The following is a 20,717-nucleotide window of genomic DNA, read 5'->3' on the forward strand; positions in this document are numbered from 1 at the left end:
CTGGCCACTGCATCTGTTTAGCTACTTTTTCAAATGAAATGTAGAAGGCTTCCGCATCCTTCTCATCAAATTTAGGCAATGCTTGAATATACTTAAACAGTTTCTCACTTGGTTTCTGACTATCAGGAGCTCGCTCATCCTCACTAAGCCTACCATCAGCTTTTATTTCCATCCTTTTAAAGCTGACTTTCCTTTTTAAGTACCAAGTTTTTGGAAGTTCAAAAGCTTTCTCTTTTTCTTTCTCTTCTGCTTTTAATCATAACTCAGTTTCATTTCTGCTGCCAGTTCCAGATATCTCGCCTATAACTCAAGCTGCTTCATCTGCAATTGAATTTTTTGCCATCTCTACAGATTCTGATGATTTCTCCAGCAAGTTTAAATGCTGAGCTACTGCTGTAATTATCTCTCCTTTCCTTACAGAAGCAGGCAGGTCCACTCCCAGCTGGTTTGCTAATTCCTGCACCTTGATCTTACTCACCTTTTGCAAACCTTCCAAAGTCACTACATCCACTTCCAGAAAACTTGTGGCAACTGAAAGAGCCATTACTATCCCAAACAATCAAAAGAGCCATTGTCGACCCAACCAAACCAACACCCAAAATGAAGACACTAGCACCGACCACTCGCTGTTTAAAATCTGTTATGGACTACGCCAGACCACTCAAAACATTCTTAAGCAGGCAGCCCAGACCTAACTTTGCAATTTGTTTTGGTAAGTGTACAGTGAGTATTACTCAGTAAGTTAGCTAGGTTGACTACCAGGTTTTAAAACAGACTAAAGTGTACTCACAAAATTACATAATGAAACACAAAGAACAGATTAAAGAACTCTTACAGAACTCAGTCTATCCAAACTAGACTTAAGTATTCTGTTCAGAATATACATAACAGTCCACAAAGCAAACCCCCTGAAATACAGTTAAAATGAAACAAATGCTTACAGGTTGAAGTTAGAAGGGCAGAGGAGAGAGTCTATCAGCCTCTTTCCACACAGCTGACCACTTCTAAGTAGTTCTGGACTGAACTGCTCAGCTAGAGAGCTGACCACCCCTCTTTCATTATACAGGTCACTTCTAAAACACAACCACTTTGGTCTGAATTTTCATAAAAACAGAAGGCCTCAAAATCTTTTTTCATCTCTATCAAATTAGCCACTTCGGAGCCAGGAGGGTTTTATGACACCTCTGAAAAAATCAAGGGCATAGTATCCTTGAGAAAAGGAACTGCTTTTTCAAAAACAAAGGACCAGCTTTGTGACAGGTTATTCGCTTTGGTTGCAAAATCAGAAAGACAGATTATTATCTGAATGGTTTAAACTGAGAGGGGGTAAATGTGCATTGAGATTTGGGTGTCTTTGAATACTAGTTGCTGAAGGTAAGCACACAGGTGGTAAAGAAGGCAAATAGTATGTTGGCCTTCAGAGCAAAAGGATTGGAGAACAAGAGCTGGGGCATTTTGCTGAAATTTTACATAGCCTGGGTGAGACAACACCTTGAATATGGTATAGCTTTGGTCTCCTTACATGAGAAAGGATGTCTTGCTATAAAAAGCAAGTGCAACAAATGTTTACCAGGCTGATTCCCAGGCTTGTATGAAGGCAGGTTCAGTTAGAATTATATTTGTTGGTGTTCAGAAGAGAGAGATCTCACAAAAACCTATAAAATTCCAACAAGACACAATAGATTAGAATCAAGAAAGATGTTCCCCATGGCAGGGGAGTCCAGAACCACGGCTACAGTTTAAAGATATGGTGTAAACGATTTAGGATTGAAATGATTAGACATTTCCTCACCCAGAGATTGCTACTACAGATAACAGTTGAGGCTGAAACATCGTATGATTTAAACAAGTTGAATATGACACTTGGGGGCTAAAGGGATCAATGGACATTGCAATTTGATTAGAGGGAGGTGCAGAGTTGAAGCATGCTCCTAAGTTGATGATCAGCCATGATCATAATGAATGGCCTACTCCTGCTTCTATTTTCAATGTATGTAAAAAGCAAATGTACAGCATATGTCAACACAGTGAGACATATGTTCAACTAATGTTTATTTTTGGTAGTGGAGGTAGGAGTCTTGGCCAAGATATCACAAGACACCTGTGGGTGATGTATTAGATCATAGTCTTCTGGAAAGATGAAAGTAAAGACCTTCAGCACAAGTGACAGCCTAGATCAAGTGTATAATCCTGGAATTGTCTATTTGGAATTAATGTTGAGAAGCGTGGCGCTGGAAAATCACAGCAGGTTAAGCAGCATCCGAGGAACTGGAGAATCAATGTTTCAGACATACACTCTTAATCAGGAATGAGACTTATGGACCAATGGGGCTGAGAGATAAATGCAAAGGTTAGGCAGCGGTGGGGGGAGGGGGGGGGGGGGGGTTTTAGCTGGGAATGAGATAGGTAGATAGTTGGGGTGACAGCAATCGGTTAGAGGGTGAAACAGATAGGTGGGGAGGAAGATAGACAGGTGGGGAGGAAGATAGACAGGTAGGACCGTCAGATAAGATGGTGGTGCCAGGTTGGGAGTGGGATAAAAAGGTGGGGGTGGGAAGGAGAAATTGGGAAACTGGCAACCACACTCTTCGACTCCGAACTCCAGCATCTGCAGCCCTCACTTTCTCCCAGCGTAAGAGTTAAATGATTAACAAGAGTAAGAACTTTAAATGATTTTTTTCATTGGATCCAAATTTTCCATCCACAGGCAATTAACATCGCAGCTGAAATAACATAGCACTAACATCAAATGACAAACACAAGCAGGGATCTTCTAGTGTGTACAATGCATTTATTTTTGTTCCTGATCACTTTCCCTGATCCCATTGGTTAATGCATTGCTGTACAGAAACCAATCCCATTTACTCAAAAGAACATAATAGCTATTCTGTTGTGGTTTTATCAACTACTGACAGGCTTGCTTCAGTCAGCAGCTGTCATATGCCTAGAATGAGGTGGAAAATAATAGCAAAACCACACAAACGGTTATCTGCATACAGTTTATTAATCAACTCCCTCTGCAATAAACAATAAACTATTGTAGTTTACTACTGATATGACAAAGCTTTTAAAAATAATAGGTTGTCAGTGAAATCAGCGATAGTACCAAATAGGTTTTAGTACTGATAATTCAAAAATAAAACCATGAAAGAAAAACCTGTCAGTTTATTTCATTACTTTCATCCAAAACAAATTACACAATAATAAGAAAAAGTGAACCCAATACATATACACATACAATGTAGTACCTCTGTGGTTAAGTGTGTTTGGGAAAAGCAGAGAAGAGAGCACTTCACAGCTGGAGTATATTTTAGCAACACAAGTTCTTTAAATATTTGGCACAATTGGATTTGTTAAAAGATTTAGCAAAACAGGTCATGTGCAAACAAAATCACTTTAGTGGTAAGTTTCAATTTATTTCTTTGCGCATTACATTCAAGGACCAGTTTAACAGAGAACCTTTAGTTCATTTTTTGAATATTTAAGTTTCTGCTCAATTCTCCCAATTCCAGATTATCCACATCAGTTCAGTTTACAGAAAAACACCTTCTAATACATCTTTTCAGTGGTTTTCTGCATCAACAGCGACTGTACCTACCTACAAGTTTTGCACAGTTAGTGCAAAAGAACAAAGTTTTCACATGTCCTTTACCCATGCACTATTTTACTGTACATAAACATCACTATCCAAAGATACCAATTTGTTGAATGTTTCTAACATTTTATTTTAAAACTTTACCTGTTGCAATTTTCTTTAATTATTTAAACAATAACCATCAACTGAAGTTAGTGTATAGAACTATCTCTGACCTATGAAGAAAAACATTTTGTTGCATTTTTCTGCTGGTATGGTCTGGTCAGTTTCTTCCAACTAACCTCCACTGAGCAAGCCAATTTTAAAGGTAATCAAATTGATTTTTAAAAAAGATACTTAAGTTAATGTGTTCTGCAGTTTACATCATGGAATAGAAACAACTTATGTACACGGACTTCTCTTGATAAAACACATGAGAATTAATTTAGTGTTGAAGCTATATTACATACAAAACATACAGCACTGTCCTCTAATCTCACCTCAAGTCTTGTCTAGAGAACAATTGTGTCAACATCTGAACTGCTCCCCAAATAAAGTATTAATTTTCACATTTCCTATTAAACATGCCATTAATGCAGTGCGCTGGACTGTGTGCACAACTGTCATCTTGAACATGAGCAACGATCAACATGCTGAACAAAAGCACTCTAGACTAGACCAAACATTTCACAACACAAAACATTTAAGTGGCACGAAGATGTACATGATTACGATGTTGAAGATAAATACTGTTCTGCACAAAAGAGAGTGTTTTATGGCAATTTGTCTCATATATTCCAGCATTCATGGTAGGTACCATGACCAATCACCACATAATAGCTTAAATTTTAAAACGAAAAATTTAGGCTATAAAGCAACACATTGTGCAACATCAGCAACAGGAAGACACATTCCTGAAAAATGCAATTCCCTTTGTCCAATTTTAAAAGGATCAAAGAAAATTCTGTTCTTTCTCCACTACATTGATCTGTAATATGAATTATTGGAAAAGAAAATTAATATCACAAGGCACTACGGATTTCTACCTTTTGAAAAGTATTCATCTTCGGGGTGCTTTATATAGAATAATGCTGCATTAGAAAATTAAGGAAACAAGGCAACAAAAGATTGAAATCATTTCAGGGTATCAAAACATTTAATTGTACACCAAAGCAAAAATTTAATTTTTCATCAACAAAAGGAAAGTTTAGTTATTAGATTTGTCCATGGTGGATGATTTGGCCAAATTCACCACCACAACTAAGGTTAAGAAATGTGAGATCATCTCTCAAAAAAATTGTGTAATTCCATAACATGTTTCTTTATGAACACTGTATTGCTCCTTGATAATACAAGTAACTTTGCAATTAAAATTAGCAATTTAGTGGCTTATTATCCAACTAATTGGAAAATGCTAATTCATTACTAGGTAACTGGCCGAAACCATTTCCAGCAAATGGCACATGGAGCTGCACAAGTGGGACCCAATGATTAGATGCAGTGGTGGTGCTATGAAAGTACAAGCAACAGGATTAGGTGGGACAAGTGTGGACTAGAAGCATTAACACACAATTCCAAGGCAGGCATAAAAACCGTTAAAGCAACATACCTGGTATTTTTGTAAACAGTTTCCAGCAGATGCCATGGACATTGCCAGTTAATCTGCTTGAGGTGCAGTGCTGCACAATGCTCAGTGGAAACTCAATTATACATCATAAGGCCCAGTTTGTATAGATTTAACTAGATGCCTGGATGTTTCACACAGGAGGACTGCTTGCCTACTCACTGGTTTCTTGACCTGCTCCAAAACAGTACTGGGATGGACACTGGAACAAAATTTGAAGTGCATTCATAAACGTGTTGGTGCAAAATGTGACTAGTTTATTACAATGTGAAAATTTGAAATTATAAGTTGGTACTTTCATTTTCTGTAGAAGGGTAACTTTAATTTCACTTATTTCAAACTGAGTCAGTTGAATAAAATATTCTTAGGAGAAAAACTGCTTTACTTCTGCATTGAAGGATTATGTTCCTGCCATTTTGAATTCTAAAACACGCATTTATAAACATAATTATTAATTATCTGATGCATAGTGGACCTTAAATTTGTATATTAATACTGAAAAGTCTCAACAGTGTAACCAAGAGTTATTTCTATAATACACTGTCAGAATAAAATGCAGCATTTGTGACATGGTTTAATTTTCAAAGTTGCCCATGCAATATGATTTAATTCTATGTATATATAGAAATGTATAAGTATCCTTCATAAAAATCTTTAAGCAGGATATTTTCTTTCATGGGATACCAAGCAGAGGTAAGCAGCAGGCATGTCCATACAATCCTAATTAGCACACTTGTCTTGAAAAGTTAAACGAAAGTCTTTGCCTCAGCAAAAGAGGGTTGTAAATTCTCTTAACAGAACCAGCTGGTTGGCTGAGTGTGGTTATTCTGTGACTTGAGATGGGATTGTCCCCTCCTTCAAATATACTATGCCTATGGAATACATGCATATAAAATACATGAAATGTGCCTTGATGAAATTGTTTCGCTTGGGGGGGGGTGGGGGTGTTGCAGGGGAAAAGATGGCAAGTGTAGACCTCTAATTTGTAATGGGAAAGCAGTTAAGCCTTAGAAAGGTTAGATAGTTTAGATGTAGATGGAAAATGCTACACTAACTGGCCCTTATTGTAATGAACTTTAATTTGGGTAGCATTTTCCATGACTTTAAAATGTCCTAAACTGCTTTGCAGACAATTAAGTACTTTTGAGGTAAAACTATTGCTGTAATTCAGGGAGATAACACTTGGATGTTGGGACTTGGAGTAATGTTTAACCCTGTAACAATCTTGCATGTGCTATATTGGGGTCAATTCAAAGTCAGCCCCCAATTAATGAAGTGCAAGTGGATTAACATGTGATAAATGTCAATGGCAGATTTCAGTGACAGACTCAAACAGATCAATTCTAGATTATGTACCAAAAACCATTGTGCTCTGGTCATAACTACTTTTCATTGAAATATATGATGGAATATTTAGGAAGCATAATGTGTATTAGTATTCCACAGTGAGCAATGTACAGTTTATTTTAATGTTCAGGATTAGCACAGTATTAACAGGTTAGGATATTCTGTATTTCCTTGTGAATGTTACAAAAATTATGAGAAAATTAACTGCTATCCATGTGAGAAATAAGTTCGCACCCAAATAGTTGGTGAAACCCAGCTCACTCAGGTAAAGGTTGAATGTATCACAGAGACTACATGAACACACATAATTTTTGCAACTTTCCACAACAAAATCCGAAAGAATAGCACCCCAGGGAGGATAAAGGAGGAAGAAGGAAGCTAACCAAAGGATTGGAGCACCTTAAACTAGAGATTCCAAATAAGGCTGAGTAGTGATACAGGAATCAGACAAGCGACTTCTTCTAAAGAGAGTGTCCTTTGGTTCACTTAGTGAACTGGCAAATATTAAAATAGGATTGATACCAGCATGTACTTTTCATATAAAGGTAGCACAAACATAGTACTTGCAGTGTTTAGGAATGTGCATAATATATGGTTAATTCTGGTTGAATAAAACATAAGCAGTGAGCCACCATGAGTCGTTGCAGATGTTGCTGGCCTATGTGGATTAAAGAATTTTGGTTACAGCCTTTATTACAGAATATATTTCGAGTCTGTGGTGTAAGAGTCTAGTGCAATCCTGCCATAATTCATTAATGCTGTAAGTTCTAGGACAGATAAAGTCATCTCATTCTCCAAATCCTGTTTAAAATAAAAAGCAAATAATCCGATCTAAATAGGCCAATTCTACACACGGATTTCATCCTCTTCATCCATGAAGGTAAAATCTTCATCTCCTTCGTTCACAGATTCCTCTTTGAAAACATCTCTGGATTCAGCAATATTTTTCATACTGTCTACATCTCCATGACTAACTCCCTCATAAACTGATCGCCTCTCTTCTGTAGTCCCAGATGCCAAACTTGACATGGAACCACTATCTTGTGATAAGTGGCTCCCAGATGCTGTGCTGTATACAACACTATTAATGTTACTTTGCAAGGTTATTGCTGGTACTGTAGGCTCCTCTACAAACTTCTCTTTGGCCACATTTTGTGAATTAGAATAAGGTCCTTGTTTGTCATCACCAAAACCAAGATCAACATCATTCTCCCAAGTATCTTTTTCCATAACACTTAAAATATCACCAAGCATTGAAGGACCAAGATCAACATGAAAGGACATGATGGATTCAGCATGCTTTAGTGGAAAGCCACCACTGGAAAGAGAAGTAGGAAGGTCTGTAATATCTCCAAAATCTCGCTCATCTTGATATTCTGTACATTTATTTTCAATAGTGTTGGCAGCTCCATTGACAGGTACATCTTCCATCTGTTCACTTGCAAGCTTTTTTATTGGACTTGATGAAAGGCTCTTGGCCATCTGATTAGTTGGCTCCATGGTCTTATCATTGAGTTGAGGCAAAGACACTGCATTTTTTACAAATATTGCCGAATCACTCTGTGTCAGTGTGTCTCGCTTATCAACACGTGTTACTGACTGAGAGCGTTTGCTGCTGCTTCTGAATTTCCGAGAGAGAAGTCCTGGCTTGGGTGTCGCTTCAGGAGGAGCGGCAGGACCTTCAGCTCCAAATGTGCTAGAAAGGAATGAAGTGTCTCCAAAGACATCACCCCCACGACCTACATGCATCGTATGCCTGAAATCACCAAGAGGAGCACTGATCATGTCTGCAGTCAAGTCGACACGAGAGCGTCGTTTGGATTGATTGGAGCTGGCCACAAGCTGCTTCAGGATCGGCATCTTCCAGATTTGAAAGGAACACAAGTATGATGGAATTCTGAAACGTAAAAGCCCCAATGATCAGGTTTTGGTCTTCAAATATAATCCAAAAGAAAACCAGAATCAATTCTTTACACAGATGAAAGCTGATGTTCAGTCTTTGATCCAACCACAACACAAAACTGGTAAAACCAACTTGTCTCAAAATTATAATTCATGAAATGTTACATCATCTTCCATTACAGCCGTTGTGTGTGCCAATAAGTGCTTCGGTATTCCAATGCACTTGATGCACCTAAATGTAAAACAAAAAAAAAATTTCAAGAACATTTAAATCACAGAATTTTAAGTTTAGACAGGACAATTGAAAACAATTTTTCAACTAGACTAGGATTAAACAAAATAATCCTTAAGCTTACAACTGAAGCTCCTGATGAAATTTTAAATTCTTGAATTTGCTAGCAAACACTTGTTAGCAACACTTCAGAATATTATACGTCAGAAAAATAGATTGGCAGAACCACTTAAGGTGTCATTCAACAAACTGAAAAGACTTATCATATTTTCATTTTTAAAACTGCAGATAAGTAAAATTGTGATATCTTGAAAAGTGCCCATATTACAGAGATGGTGGCTCTGGAAGCCTTATAATGCATAAAGATGGATAAATCCGTGGGATCTGATCAGGCATATCCTAGAACATTGTGGGAAGCTGAGGTAGTGACTGCTGGATCCCTTGTTGAGATATTTGTATCACTGATAGCCACAGGTCAGGTGCCAGAAGACTGGAGGTTGGCTCACATGGCGTCATTATTAAAGACGATGCTAAGGAAAAGCCAGGAACTACAGACTGATAAACCTGGCGTTAGTGATGGTAAGCAGTTGAAGAGGATTCTGAAGGACAGGATTAACATGTATTTTGAAAGGCAAGAATTGATTAGGGATAGTCAACATAGCTTTGTGCATGGGAAATAGTGTCTCACAAAATTGACTGCATTTTTTTGAAGAAAGACGAAGAGGATTGATGAAAGCAGAGCGGTAGATGTCATCCATATGTACTTCAGCAAAGTCTGACAAGGTTCCGCATGGTAGACTGATTAGGTTGCATGAAATACACAGAGAACTAGCCATTTAGATACAAGGTAGGCTCGAGGGTAGGAGACAGAGGGTGGAGATGGAAAGTTGCTTTTCAGACTGTTGTCCTGTGACCAGTGGTGTTCTCAAGGATTGATGTTGGGTCCACTGTATTTTGTCATTTTAAAAAATAATTTGGATGTGAATATCACAGGGATGATTAGTAAGTTTGCAGATGACACTAAAATTGGTAAAATCATGAGGGGCATGGATAGGGTGAATAGGCAAGGTCTTTTCCCAGGGTAGGGGAGTCCAAAATTAGACGGCATAGGTTTAAGGTGAGAGGGGAAAGATTTAAAAGGGATCTGAGGGGCAACTTCTTCCATACAGATGGAATGAGCTGCCAGAAGTGGAGGTGGTGGCTGGTAGAATTACAACACTTAAAAGGCATCTGCAAGAGTATTATAGGAAGTGTTTTGAGGGATACGGGCCAAATGCTGGCAAATGGGACTAAATTAATTTTGAATATCAGCATGGCTGAGCTGGACAAAAGACTCTGCTTCCATGCTGTACAGCTCTAAGACTCTATCAAAGACATGGATGTTATACAAATAAGGACAGAACAAGTTGGAAAAAAACTCAGTAATCCTCCAACGGAAGATCATCAAGCTGAAAAGTTAACTCTTCCTGACCTTCAGGTTTGAGCTATTTTAGTCCTTATTTCAGATTTTCAGCAATTTTTTTAATATACAGATATTATGAACCATTGGCTAGGTCCGTGCTGCAATATTGTATTCAATTCTGGAAACTGCACTTTAGGAAAGGTATAAAGCTTTCAGTAGACTGTAGAGGAGATATTCTGGAAGGATACAATGGAGAAAGTGGGGACTGCAGATACTGGAGAGTCAGAGTCAAAAAGTGTGGTGCTGGAAAAGCACAGGTCAGGTAGCAGATGAGTCAACGTTTCAGGCAGATCTCCCCACCCTCCATCTCATCCCAGATCCAGCTCAGCACCACCCTCTTGACCTGTCCATCTTCCTTCCCACCTATCTGCTTTACTCTCCCCACAGACCTAACACAATCAACTCATATTTGCATCCATCAATTGCCATCCAACCCCCCCCCCCCCCAATTTATCTTCGCTCCCTTCCCCCTCCACATTCCTTATGAAAGGCCCGAAACGTCAATGCTTCTGCTCCTCGGATGCTGCCTGACCTGTGTTTTTCCAGCACCACAATTTTTCACTCTGGAAGGATACAATGGCAGAGGAAACTCAGTTTTGTGGAGTAACTACAGTTGTTCTCCCTAGGACTGCAAAGCTTTGAGTCAATGCCACTGCCAAAATGACAGAATGACAATTGCCCAACACAAAGATAGCACGATATACAGTTTCTGCCCTGTAACACGTTCCTGAATGTTCCTCACATGCAAGTGTGGAGACTAGAGCTGAGAATCTAATCCATTTATACTGGTTAGGATGTGGAGTTAATAATTTGACTGACAGGAATGTGAAGGATATTCCTTGAATAAGATGGCAATCAAGTATTATAAGAACACAGAACAGTACTGCACAGAACAGGCCCTTCAGCTCTCGATGTTGTGCTAACCTTTTATCCTACTCTAAGATCAAACTAACCTACATACCCTTCATTTTACAATCATCCATGTGCTCATCCAAGTGCTGCTTAAATGTCCCCAATGTATTTGACTCCACCAACCCTGCTGGCAGTGCATTCCATGCACCCACCACTCTCTGTGTAAAGAACCTACCCCTGACATCTCCCCTAGACCTTCCTCCAATCACCTTAAAATCATGATAGCCATTTCTGTCCTGGGAAAGTCTCTGGCTATCGACTCTATCTATGCCTCTCATCATCTTGTACACCTTTATCAAGTCAGGTTTCATCCTCCATTGCTTCAATGAGAAAAGCCCTAGCTCCCTCAACCTTTCTTCATACGACATTCCCTCCAGTTCAGGCAGCATCCTGTTAAATCTCGTCTGCATCATCCCTAAAATTTCCACATCCTTTCCGTAATGAAGCAACCAGATCCAAACAATATTCCAGGTGTGTAGTCTAACCATGGCTTTTGTAGAGCTACAGCATAACCTCGTGGCTCTTAAACTCAATACCCCTGCTAATGAAAGCCACAACACCATATACGTTTTTAGTTTGTAAATACGTTTATCGAGAAAAATTTTTTAAACAAAATTACAAACTCACCACAAATTAGTCTAACAACCCTATAATATAATGACAATAATAACAGAAAACAAACTACTACTCTACTCCACAAACCACTGAGGAGACAGAGAAAAAAACCCACAAAGACTACAATTCAATAAATAAGAAAACAAATTAAATAAAACAAAGTTAAATCAAGGTAAATTAAGTTATATTCAGCTAAGTCACTGCACTCAGCACAATCTCACCAAAGCTCCCCACCACAGAAAGTATTAGTAAGTTAACCCATATTTGTTTAAGATTTTTCCACCCCAGGGACCCCAGGACCTCCAGATGTAGCCCTCATGACTACACAAAAGCCCTGACCAATATAGCCGACAAGTCTGCATCTATATAATTCAGAAAGAGCCGTCATGTTCTATAAAACAGTTCCGTTTTCTGGTGCACCATACTTGTAAGTCAGTCTGGGGCATGTGCTCCATAACTAATCTATACTGGCCCAAAAGCCCCAGGGGATTCTCCAACACCTAGATTAGAATGGCCCTCCTCACACAGCATGGTAGAATATTAAACAGTCCCTTCCCCTGCACGTCCAAAGAGGGGTGATTTGGCAAACCCAAGAGGAGGGACACCAGATCCAATTTAACCTCAGATCCCAAGACCTCTTCCAAACACTCGCTATGGCACCCCAATACCACAAGCAATGAGTACGAGTGCATTTGGGACACATTGGGGACATTCGGTCTTAAACGTTACAAGCCGCTCCGGTGCCAAATGAGCCCAGTGGAGTACCTTCAATTGCATAGCACGCGTCCTGCTATAAATCAAAATCATTCTTACATTTTCTCAAAACTCCTCCCACACGTCTGACGAGATGTCCACCCCCAATCCCAGAGTCCAGATTCCAGATTCCATATAGCCGCTCAATGTCCTTCGAAACATTACTTCCTAATAAGTGATAGAGGGTGCTGACCGAGAGAGCACTCTCTTCTCCCTATCCAACTTATAGGGACTAACTATCAATGTAGTCTTTTTCTGTATAAAGTCCCTAGCCTGAAAGTAACCAAAGTGGTCCTTCCGAGATTGCTCATATTTCTGACTCAGCTGCTTGAAAGACATTATGACCTCCCCATCAAATAAATCAAACAGGAGACTCTAGACTCTCAGAGCTTAAAGCCAGAGTTCCAACGACCCCAGTCAGAATCCTAACATTCCCACTATGGGAGTGGGAGGGGAAGCTTATTCTAAGTTGCCTTTACCTTGCTGCATCATTCTCCATGCTTTAACCACGGTAAGGACAATCCAGTTTCTGCAATAATCCATAATAATCCTCATCTTGTCCATAAACAAGAAATTGATGAGGGGGCATTTTGCCTGGGAGATCTCAGTATCCAACCAAATTGACCGCAGGTCCTGGCAAGCCCATACAGCCATAGGATCATAAGGAACTCAACTGATATTTCTTAAAGTCCGGGAAATCCAAATCTCCCATCCCCTATGGAAGCAGCAATTTGTCCAGCTTAAAAAGAGGCTTATATGCCAGGTGAAAGATCCAAGCCAACGATAAAGCCTCTGTAGTGCTTGCCTAGGCAGCATTCGCATGGGATATAATAAGCGAGGAAGAACATTCATTTTGACCAGAGCTATTCTACCCAACCAAGATATCTGAAGATCCTCCCAGCGCCGAAGGTCTTGCCTTATCTTCTCTAGCAACTGCACAAAATTAGCTTTATATAATTGATTGAAGGCCAGGGTGATAAAAAGGCCTAAATACAGGAAACCTCCCTGTGACCACCTGAAAGGGAAACAGGTTCCATTCCCAAGATCGGATATTCTAGAAAGGCCTCCAACTTCATAAAATTAATTTTATATCCTGAGAACAAACCAAATAGATTAATCACTTGCATTAAATATCAGATCAGTTAAAAAGAGAAGAACGTCATCCGCATGGAGGGGGACCTTATGCCTGTCTGACCCTACCTCTGGGGCGATTATGTTAGGACCTCTCCGGATGGCCTCTGCCAGTGGCTCAATCCCCAATGTAAATAATAGTGGTGCAGAGGGCACCCCTGTCAGCTGCCTCTGCTGATACTAAAATTATCTGACTGCATACCATTAGTGAGAACTGCTGCTTTCGGGTCACTACATAACACTGCCGCCCACTTGGCAAACACCCCTTAGTACATAAGAGAGGTACGGCCACTCCACCCAGTCAAATGCTTTCTCTGCATCCAGGGAGACTACCAAGCCTGGAATCGAACCTTACAGGCATACCTGGACCATGTTCAATACTCCTCTAATGTTATTAGTTGACTTACGATCCTTGATAAAACCTGTCTGGTCTTCCTTTACAATGAAAAGCAAAACCCTGTCCAACCGTTACACCAGCATTTTCAAATCCACATTCAGGAACAACATGGGTCTGTACGAAGAGCAATCCTCTGGGGCTTTCCATTTCTTAAAAATAAGAAAAATATTTGCTCCTCTCAGAGAAGATGGGAGGCAGTCCTGACTGTATGAATAGTTGTACATATCCAAGAGTGGCCCGGCCAGCACGTCTATAAACTCCTTATAAAAATAATTTTGAAATCCGTCTGGGCCGGGCGCTTTACTACTCTGGAGCTGCCTTACTGCCTCTTGTATTTCCTGGATTGTGAGGGGGGCATTCAGAAAGGATACCTGCTCTGAAGTTACACCCAGAAGGTCCAAGGTCTTAAGAAAGGACTCCATCTTCATCGATTTGTTTTCACACTTCCAACCGGTACAGCTCAGTAGAACTTCCTAAATACTTCATTAATCTTTTTGGCATTGCAAGTAAAAGTACTAGCACTCTCTCTGATGGATGTAATGGATTGGGGGGCATTCTTCTTTCTCGCCAGGTATACTAGATATCTACCCGGTTTATCACCATTCTCAAATAACATCTGTTTCTCAAAAGAGATTTCCCTCTTTGCTCTCTGGGTGAGCGCAGCATTCAAAGTAGCCCTGAGGGCTGTAATCCGCTGCAATTTTGTTACAGATAGTCTGTCAAAGTACGATAACTCAGCTGCCTTCAGGCAAGCCTCAGCAAATGCTGCTGCTCTCCCCTCTGCCTCTTCCGGGTCACTGAGTAAGAAATAATTAAACTCATGCATAGGTCTTGACAGTCTCCCACAGCACAGATGGATTACTGGCCGTACCCAAATTAATGTCCCAAAAGACTTAAACTTCTGCGAAAAATACTTTATAAACTTTATATCTTTCGAGAGAAACGAGCCCATGTGCCAATGCCGGGAGCCTATCCCGTTACCACTGGCTCTGATCTCCATGTACACTGCCACATGATCAGAAATGGCTACGTTCCCTATTCTGCAACACAAAACCGAATTCAAAAAGGTTGATGGGACAAAAAAAAAAGTCAATTCTAGTCTAGCACTTATGTGAATTAGAGAAAAAGGTGAAATCCTTACCTTCAGGGTGAAGACATGCCAACACATCCACCAACCCCAGTTTCTTGTTCAGGTCCACCAACTGCCTGGGTTGCAGGGACATACCTGCAAGACCCCTCAGCATCCTGTCCACTCAATAAGACGATTAAAGTCTCCCCCTACAATTGTGTGATGTGCCCCAAGGTCATCAACCTGGAAAGCACATCTGTTAAAAATTTGAGGGGATATGCCGGGAAGGCAATATACATTTAAAATTCCATATTCCTCTCCATATATTAAAGCTTTAAGAATTATAAATTGCCCATATTCATCCTCAATTTGGTCTAACATTTGAAATGGGAGATTCTTCCGGATGAGTACAGCAACTCCTCTACTTTTTGAATTAAAAGGGTGGGAAAAACACTTGCCTGAACCAACCCTGCTGTAACTTCAAGTGCTCCTTATCGGTTAAGATTAGATTACATTACATTACAGTGTGGAAACAGGCCCTTCGGCCCAACAAGACCAATCACACGACAGCGTGGAAACAGGCCCTTTGGCCCAACAAGACCACACCGACTCGCCGAAGCGAAACCCACCCATACCCCTATATTTACCCCTTACCTAACACTACGGGCAATTTAGCATGGCCAACAGGCGCTGTGAGGCAGCAGTGCTAACCACTGTGCCACCGTGCCGCCCACAAATGTGTTGCTTGCAGCAAGGCTACATCGACCCTCTCTTTTCTAAGACTTGAAAGTATCTTTTTCTCAATTGGGGAATGACACCCCTTAAACATTCCTAGTGCACCATTTAAACGAATGGCTAGCCATAGCCATCCGAAGCAGTCTGTGATCCCCCAGAGGAAGAACCCCACTCAGTGCGCTGAGTGAAAACTGTAAACAGTTAGTATAAAGTTAAAAATACGACTTCCAAAACTACCAAATCAAAACTTCTAACAGCTATTTCTACAACATACCAACATATAACACAAATGAAAGGAGACTTTCTCCCTTGCTCACAGCGGGCGCTCATACTACCCACTAACCCCTCCACGGCTCCTTCTAGCTGAAGCAATGCACCCACCCCAGACAACGAAGAAAAAATACACATATCTTATAAGAAGAAAGTTAAAAGTGGCCACTTAACCCTCCCATCCATACCGTAACCCTAGGCACTCCTGGTAGAACACAAATACACAGGCAAGTTCCCGAGAGCAATCACGGAGGTGGACGCTGCGGCCTCGGGTGGGTCTGTTGTTGCCGGGGTGGAGGGGGGCAGCGGTCTCTGCTTGCTGTGATCCTCGCTGCCCCTTCCCTTTGGTCATTTTCCTAACTATTTTAAACTAGCACTGAGCAATTCTACAGGTCAAAAAATAACTATTTCTACCACATTGGGTAATAAAAGGGAGGGTGAGTGCACCACTTTATCTGGGTTCTGGTGCAGAGCTCAGCAGGGCAGACCTACAGAGTCACTGCCATCTTGAACTCCTGCCAGACACCTTAACAACCCTCTCAACTTGGGTGGCAACTTTGAGAGCTCTATGGACATGGATCCCAAGATCCCTCTGTTTTTCCACACTGCCAAGAATCCTGCTTTTAACTCTAATCTGCATTCAAATTTGACCTTCCAAAATTAATCATTCACACTTTTCCAGGTGGAACTCCATCAATCTCTTCAGCCAAACCCTGCTACTAATATGGATTTGATGAAAATATTCATGATTTGGAGAGGTCGGTGTTGGACTGGTTGCGCGATTTTTAACTTTGTACACCCATCAGGTTATAGTCCAACAGGTTTATCTGGAAGCATTAGCTTTTGGAGCGCTGCTCCTTCATCATGTTATTGTGGAGTATAAGATTGTAAGACATGGAATTTACAGCTAAGGTTTTCAGTGTGGTGCTATTGAAATTACATATTGAAAAAGACCTGGATTGTTCGGTAAGTCTCTCATCCTTTGGAGTGACCATGTTGATTTCAGTTCTTTCATATGCAAATCCCAGAACTTTTTTTAAGAAGTTCTTTTGCTATAAATTCGGTGTCTTATGATCTTATACTCCACAACAATCTGATGAAGGAGCAGCGCTCCAAAAGCTAGTGCTTCCAGGTAAACCTGTTGTACTATAACCTGGTGTTGTGTGATTTTTAACTTTGATGAGAATAAAGATCATGCAATTTACCAATGACTGCAATGATCTTTGAAACTACAGGAAGCCTACTGCTGCAAATAGTCAGTCGTTCCTCGGAACAACCACTGTTCTGATCTAGACGAATTTCTGAAATGATTGTTATAATGAACTAATGCTTTGGAGAAAGCAGGTGAAGCAAAGCTGGTATTTGTGCTGACGTCAACATGCATCACAATCAGAGATATACTGGCACAAAAGGACCCTGATGTCACAGCTGACTGATGTCATGGAATAACTTTACTCTCGTCGGCCATCTTTAGTGGCAGCCTGTGTTTGGAACACGTGTCGAATCTGGCCTGCATAGGGCAAAGGCTGTGGAAGCAGATTCAATTCCAACGTTTGCAAGAAAATAGGACAGAGTTGAAAAAGAAACATTTTGCAGGATTACAGCTGAAGAACAGGGGATTGGAAACAATTGGATAATTTTCATAGAATCAGCACTGGCAAGAAATGTTGAAATGCCTTCTGTGCTGGACAATTCTAAGAAATCAAAAGTGTAAATTGGTGAATGCTGCTGCAGCAAAAAAACTCCAAATACAACTCACAATCTCGCCTTAAATCTGTGAAGCATTGCAAATTGCAATTGTAAACAAAGACTAATGCTATATTCATCTTACCATTTGGTCCTAGCATCAACCACAGTTATCGACCTGCGAACAGGAGACTTGGTCATTGAAAGCAAAGGAGGCCTTTCAGCCCATTGTATCTGCAAAGACCTACAGAACTTGTGTTTTTAAAAAAATACACCTCTGCCCACATGGCCTCATTTGACAAATCCAAGACATCATCCTACCACGCTGCTGTAAGTGATTCCTTGATCAATATTCCAATCTTCATCTATCTTCTTCTATCCCCCTCTCTGCCTCATCTAAACACTTTTTAACCAGCTGCCAATTACATCCAACTTTCAGCCAACTCTCAGTCAAAGCTATTGATATCATACTATCATGTGCCAATGCCCTCAGCTCATCTACCTTATTCTCCAGGCTCTTTGCATGAAAATATATTCCATTTAGCTAGACATATTGACTCCTTGCTTCTCTAACCCGTTTCCTCCGCCTTCCACACTCACTCATTTGCATTTTAACTTGAATTCTCCATTACCTTCCCACTGCCAATTTAGTGCATCCCAACAGCACTGAAAAAGCTGCCAGTGAGGATGCTGGGTCTGTTCTTGTTCAGATGCAACCCATCCAATATGCATAGTTTGCCCCTCCTCCACAAATGATCCTATTGCCTCAGGAATCTAAAGTACTCACTCCTGCACCATCTCTCCAAGCATTCATTCATCTGCTCTATCTTTATATTCACTATGGCATGGCACCAGAAGTAATTCGGAGATTATTATTTTTGAAGCTCTGCTTTTCAATTTGCTATCTAAACTTCCTGAAGTCTGTGTGCAGGAGCTCATTGCTGTTCATGTTAGGACCCCTCCCCCCCAGAGTACCTGCAGCAATTCCACGACATCCTGGACCATGACATCTGGGAGGCTACATAGATTCTGCAGTCATATCTGCAGCTACTGAAGCACCCATCTATTCTCCTCACTAACAGCACCATTTCTGCTCTTCCAAACTTTTGCCTCAGCTCCATTCCCATAACCCAAGCAGCTGGACCATTCACATTGCCATGATCTTGGTTCTGCTGGCTTCCATTGAGCAACTGTCACCTAGTTAACCAAGGCCAAAACAGAGTTTGTAGTATGAGATGCATGGTTGTTTCCTTTATTTCATCCAAAAAAAAAAGGGGGGGGGGGGGGGGGGGGGGAAACACGATTGTCCTCACTGCCTATGCTTTGTTAAGTTGTGGGCTGACTAGCTCCTGAAAACTTGCTAACCACAAGCCTCTCAGCCTCATAAATGCACTATAATGCACCCCTAACTGTCATTTAAGCACCAAAATGCTAGGCTCAATTTGCCCCAGCCACAGCCACCTCCTGCACACATGGATATCAAAAATTAGGAACATTTAGCATTTCACATAATGCAGGATGTGTAAATCACTGGCCCGAGCTCCCCAGACATAATGAAATGGAATATGAACTCGTTTTTTTTAATTTTATTACTACTGACAGTTAAGTATAGACTAGAAAAATCATTATGTCTTAGGTTCCACTCAGGTCTGCCACAAATCTGTCTCCTTCTGAGAGTGTTCTCACCTTGAGGCTCCACTCGGTGGTGCTGACTACTTGTCACACCCACTTTTATTGATAGCCTGTCACAGGGTATTTATATGACCCGCTCCTCTGTAATGCTTACTGTTTGTCTCCATATCCACACCTCACCTGCTCATTCACTTGTGCATTTCGTAGCAAGGTAGTACATTTCAAAATATGGTTCAGCTCCATGCTGCCAAAAAAGATAGAGATAATCCTCAGATGCCTGTCTAAAGCAATTAATACTACTTATAGATCTTCCCCACCCGATGGTGGGTGAAATCTTTTACAACTTTCTTGCCCATCCTCTGAATTCTACACCAGTGCAAATAGGGTAGGATATGGAGCTTTAGTGCGTCACAATGGCAGAGGTAGACCACAACTCACTAGCATACTATCCAGGTATACATCCCTTTGATTATGTCTGTTGTCAGCCTTACATTTCAGTTGAATGAAGGAACTTACCCCTGACCAGATATGTACAACATTCTGTGCCGAAACTATGCTTCATTACAAACAACAGGCATAACCTATGTAAATTCAATCCTTCATTCAAAAGGCTTCAAGATTTGGTGACAGTGAAAAGAATGCAGTACCAATTATAAAACATTTTTCACCTAGTCCAAAATTGCTTCACATCCAATCTCTTTGGTGGTTGACACAAAAGATCCAGTGAATAGCAAGAAACAAATAATTCAGTAATCTGTTTTGGCAGTTTTATTTGAGGCTCCTCACTCAAAACAGTTTGGAGCGTTGTGTTTTTTTTTTAAAAAAACAAACACCAGAGCACACATGGTTGAGTTTTAATAACATTTGTTATACTACATTCAAATGCCAGCCTGCCTAGGATGATTAAAACCTGGAGGAAAGCTCAAACCCATTTTTTTTTTAAAATGAGATGAAATACACCTTAAATTTAACTCAGGAATGTCATCTATAATGCAGACAAAAAAGGGCTGGAGTATGAAAAATGAATACAGCCATTGTAATAGGTATAGTTTAGAATTTGAAACAATGTGGGATTACAACACTAATTGTGGGACTTTCCTCTTAACCAAGACTCATTTACCAATATGCTCACTGTCGACATTTGGTGATAGAAATGGTAAAATAAAGTATCCATTCAAAAAGCTTAACTACACACAGACAGGAAAAAGTCTAGCAGTCGACTATGTCTTAATAAACTTGAAAATGAATTACAAAAGCTATGGCTTCAGAAGTTTGAGATCTGTCCTCAACTAAAACAGATTTTCATTAGTTTGGGATACTGCAGTCAAATTCAATACTTCTTTTTGAATCCTATAGGAGATGGCTAACAATATGGA

At 40.4% G+C, this 20,717-nt stretch overlaps 1 protein-coding gene across 2 annotated transcripts in view; it reads right to left on the minus strand.

The window, feature by feature from the left end:
• Positions 1 to 2,985: 2,985 nt before the first annotated feature.
• Positions 2,986 to 20,717, minus strand: part of cdc42ep4b (CDC42 effector protein (Rho GTPase binding) 4b) — a 31,657-nt gene continuing 13,925 nt past the window's right edge. For both annotated transcript variants that reach the window (XM_043714749.1, XM_043714750.1), the window contains one exon: positions 2,986 to 8,679. In XM_043714749.1, the coding sequence (XP_043570684.1) occupies positions 7,392 to 8,405 (1,014 nt within the window). In that variant the 5' untranslated portion in view covers positions 8,406 to 8,679 and the 3' untranslated portion in view covers positions 2,986 to 7,391. The remainder of the gene's footprint in view (positions 8,680 to 20,717) is intronic.

The sequence above is a fragment of the Chiloscyllium plagiosum genome, chromosome 24 (assembly GCF_004010195.1).
Source record: "Chiloscyllium plagiosum isolate BGI_BamShark_2017 chromosome 24, ASM401019v2, whole genome shotgun sequence".
Taxonomy (NCBI): domain Eukaryota; kingdom Metazoa; phylum Chordata; class Chondrichthyes; order Orectolobiformes; family Hemiscylliidae; genus Chiloscyllium; species Chiloscyllium plagiosum.